This window comes from Salvia hispanica, chromosome 1, assembly GCF_029641045.1.
Source record: "Salvia hispanica isolate PSC_SH4W2 chromosome 1, Shi_PSC_v1, whole genome shotgun sequence".
In the NCBI taxonomy this organism is placed as follows: Eukaryota; Viridiplantae; Streptophyta; class Magnoliopsida; order Lamiales; family Lamiaceae; genus Salvia; species Salvia hispanica.
Genome location: NC_142692.1, coordinates 56,295,975 through 56,299,746, shown reverse-complemented (window position 1 = coordinate 56,299,746; position 3,772 = coordinate 56,295,975). Strand labels below are relative to the sequence as shown.

General features: G+C 49.4%; 1 protein-coding gene across 1 annotated transcript; it reads right to left on the bottom strand.

The window, feature by feature from the left end:
• Positions 1 to 2,101: 2,101 nt before the first annotated feature.
• Positions 2,102 to 3,072, bottom strand: LOC148934183 (uncharacterized). The gene is made up of 2 exons (XM_089062225.1): positions 2,375 to 3,072; positions 2,102 to 2,249 (listed from the first exon to the last, which is right to left on the bottom strand). Exons 1-2 carry the CDS (start codon positions 3,070 to 3,072, stop codon positions 2,102 to 2,104), a joined length of 846 nt encoding a protein of 281 aa, XP_088918351.1.
• Positions 3,073 to 3,772: the final 700 nt, after the last annotated feature.

Here is a 3,772-nt window from a genome sequence, read left to right as displayed (position 1 = left end):
GCTTCCGGATTGTCTTTCTTTGGAAGGAGCACAATAGATGTTGTGGTGATGCTACGCGGCAAGAAAGCACCATTAAAAAACTGCCTCACAGCCTCCACAATGCCCCAACAGTGCTGCTGGTAGAACGTAGCCGTGAAACCATCCGGGCCCGGAGCACTATCCCCCGAGATATCAAATACAGCACGTTTTACCTACTCTTCCGAAGGTTGTGCTATGAGCCCCTCCAGATTGGTGTCATCCGGGAGTTGATGTATCAGGTTTAAATCCGGCTCCGCGAGGTCCATTGGTTCCGGTGCAAGAAGGCTTTGGAAGAAGCGAGCTGCTAAGTTCCGCACCTCCGTCTCGTCTGTGATGAGCTGGCCTCTCTCGTGGATCTCATGAATGTGGAGCCGGGCTCTCTTCTGCTTAACCCAACTTTGATAGAATTGGTATTTCTGTCACCATCCTTTAACCATCGGATAGACGCCTTTTGTCTCCAAAAGTCTTCTTCCATTTTCAAGAGGAGGATGTATTGGGCAATGTTCTTGTTGACATTAGCTCCATTATCCGGAGAGGGGTCGGTCTCGAAAGCCTCTATTAAAGCATATAGGAAGATGAGTCCTATCCCAGCTATCCTCCTTCTCCATCTCGAGCCATTTCTCTGGCATGCATCCTGGTCAGTATCGCACCCTTCTGGCGCCCTTTTCTCTTGCGTCACCTGAATCGTCTCCTACTGACTTGGATCCTTCAATCCTGCACACTTGAGCAACTGTTTTGCAGATAATACATGCATTTCACGACATACTGACCAGTAGCCAAGGCTTAGAATACGACTTATCAGGGAAGGATTGAGAAATTTGAATTTCAAATTGTCCGATATTTATGGGAGGTGTACGGTTGCTTACATCACGCCTGCAACCGCACAATCCCTTCACCAAAAAGGCTAACCGCCATTTTCTCTCTCCAATAATCTCAAACGTCAAACAACGATTTTCTCCCTTCTCTCTACTTTGTTTCTCCCTCAAGAATTGCAAAACCTAACCCGGTTTCTACCAGGTTACTTTTTGATTTCAGATTATAGTGCCATCCAACTCATACCACAAGGAGTTCACGGCCGGAGGCGTCAGCCACAGGATCTGAAACCGTCTAGAACCCATACAACGCTGTTCTTCTGGTGGAGTTAACGCAAAAATTGGGAAGCGTCGAGAAAGCGAAGGAGGTCTACGCCTTATTCTCGGCTAGCATGATGACATCTGCGGCTGCCGCACTACCACCGACGATCCCTGTTGATTCGACGGCTCAAACCGCAGTTCCCCACGACGAAAGGCCCCAAGCTTTGACCAGAGAACCGGACTCAGGTTTTGAACAGTCGGAAACCGCTCCAAGCACAAGTCCACCGGAAGCGGACAAGGAGGAGGCGACGGGTAAACTGGCGGCAGAGGGTCGGCCGAGTGATGGTAATGAGAATGTGGAGCCCGAAGGGAGAGGAATGGAAAACCCTAATTCTGAGGGTGAGAAAAAGGGGGAAACCCCTGTTCTGGAGATGTTTGCTGAGGGGGAAACCCCAATGGAGACCGGGAATGAGACCCCGAAGGATTTTAGGTGGACAACCCCTGAACCAATGGAGGAGGGGGCAACCCCGAGTAATGTTAGGAGGGAAACCCCTGTCTATATTGAAGGGGGGACCCTAATGGTGGACAATATAGGGGAAACCCGGAAGGAGCCTTTGGGGGAGACGAACCACGACGATACTGGAGTACTAGAGCCCGTCGGAGTAGGGCAACATCTGATTGTGGACCTGATGGATGACCAGGATGAAGACGAACCACGGATCGATGAAAGAACAGAGAGGCGAAGGGCCAGGAGGAGTCTACTAGACGAGGTGGACGATTTGGTCTATTCTGAAAATGTCAGCAGCAATGACAAAGAGAGCCGGTTATATGGTGTCTAAGACCTCGTGTTGATTTGAAGAATACCGAGGGGGCTCCCATTGATTAAGATGGAGAACCAGCACGATCCAATGCATCTTTCCACTAGGCCGAGCCAGGTGTTGGGGAACCCCATTCGTCTCAGAATTTTAATGAGAAACGACCATTGTACCCGGACGTATGCGTTTGCCATGTCAATCTTGAGGGCCACATTCGGTGCCGGAGCTCCGTGATAATTCATGAAACATTTCTTGAGCAAGGAGCACGTTGTCATTGAGGAGGCGCCCTTGCACGAAGCCACTTTGGTTGGGAGAGATCAATAGAGGCAGGATGGTGGTGAGCCTGGTCGTGAGAATTATCTTAATTGTTACATTACAAAGGCTAATTGGTCGATAGTCCAACCAAGTAGATGGGGTGTCTTTTTGGGGATGTGGACAATCGAAGTGGCTGTGACACTAAAGAATTGCCTCACTGCCGAGACCATGTCTGCGCCCACGATCTGCCAGCATGCTTGATAGAATGTGGCCGTGAACCCGTCGGGCCCTAGAGTGCTATCCCCTAAGGTGGCGAAGGCAGCAGCCTTCACTTCCTCCAGTTCAGGTAAATCAGTCAGCTCATCAAAGTTGGTTGTCGTGGGAAAGTGTGGAATGAGGCCGAGGTCCGGTTTAGTAAGGTGTTGGGCTGATGGCGCAAGCAATTCTCTTAAGAAACCCACAGCTGATTCTTTAATGTCATCCTCATCCACGATTTCCCGACCGTTGACCAGCACACTATGGATGCGTAGTCTAACTCTCTTTTGCTTCACCCAATTCTGATAGAATTTTGTGTTTCTATCGCCATTCGATAGCCATCTTAGCATCGCTTTTTGGCGCCAGTAATCCTCCCCCATCTTGAGGAGTAGAATGTAATTAGCAACGTGTTGGTTCACCTCAGCTCTGTTTTCCATTGATGGGTCCGCTTCAATGTTTGCCTGGGCCTCTACAATCTTCTCTTCTGCAAGCTTAAGGTTGGCATGGATATTCCCGAATTCTACTTTATTCCAAAGCTTGAGGGCTTGTTTAGTTCTGCCCAGCTTAAGTTGGAGGTTTAGAAGGCCCACCGAGTCCGTAGTTTGATTCCAGACGCGTCGGATCATTTTCATGAAGTTTGGATGTCGGACCCACATGTTTTAGAACCGGAAGGCTCTGGTCTTAGGCCTGCTAGGTGTCTTCCTGCATCGTATTAGTATCGGCCCGTTTTTGGACCATGTGAAATTGGACCCATCATAACCTGGATCTATGAGTCTGCAATCCTCGATCGTCTCTGCAAAGTCAACCATTTCTGCTTGTCGGTTAGTGTCGCTGCCCACTCTATCCCTCTGGTGTAAGATTGTGTTAAAGTCATTAAGCATAGGTCATCCGAACCCGGTCCGGATGGGTTCTCGGCCACTTTCTATCAATCTTGTTGGAGCACCATTGGAGCGGATGTTATCGAGGCAGTTCAGTAGTTCTTCAACGGGGCTTTTCTCCCCCGTAGCATTATGGCGACGAGCATTGTCCTTATTCCTAAGAAGGCCCTGCCGGAAACTTGGGCCGATACCGCCCTATCAGCCTTTGCAACGTGATCAACAAAATCAATGCCAAGATCCTAACGGCAAGAATCACCCCTCTCCTCCCCTTGGTCATTTCACCTAACCAAAGTGGCTTTGTGAAAGGTCGACTCCTCAATGATAACGTCCTCCTTGCCCAGGAGATGTTTCATGAACTCCATAGATGTTCTCCAGCCCCTAATGTGGCCATTAAAATTGATCGTGTCCAATGGCCGTTCTTGCTGCAAGTTCTTAGGCACATGGGCTTTGCGGAAGCTTGGCTTTCTCTTGTTGAACG

Bases quoted from the DNA above. Each gene is read 5' to 3' on its own strand.
- LOC148934183 (XM_089062225.1), bottom strand. From the start codon at position 3,072: ATGTGGGTCCGACATCCAAACTTCATGAAAATGATCCGACGCGTCTGG. The intron at 2,250-2,374 runs GCAATTCTTTAG...TCTCACGACCAG, and splicing joins GACATGGTCTCGGCAGTGAG to GCTCACCACCATCCTGCCTC.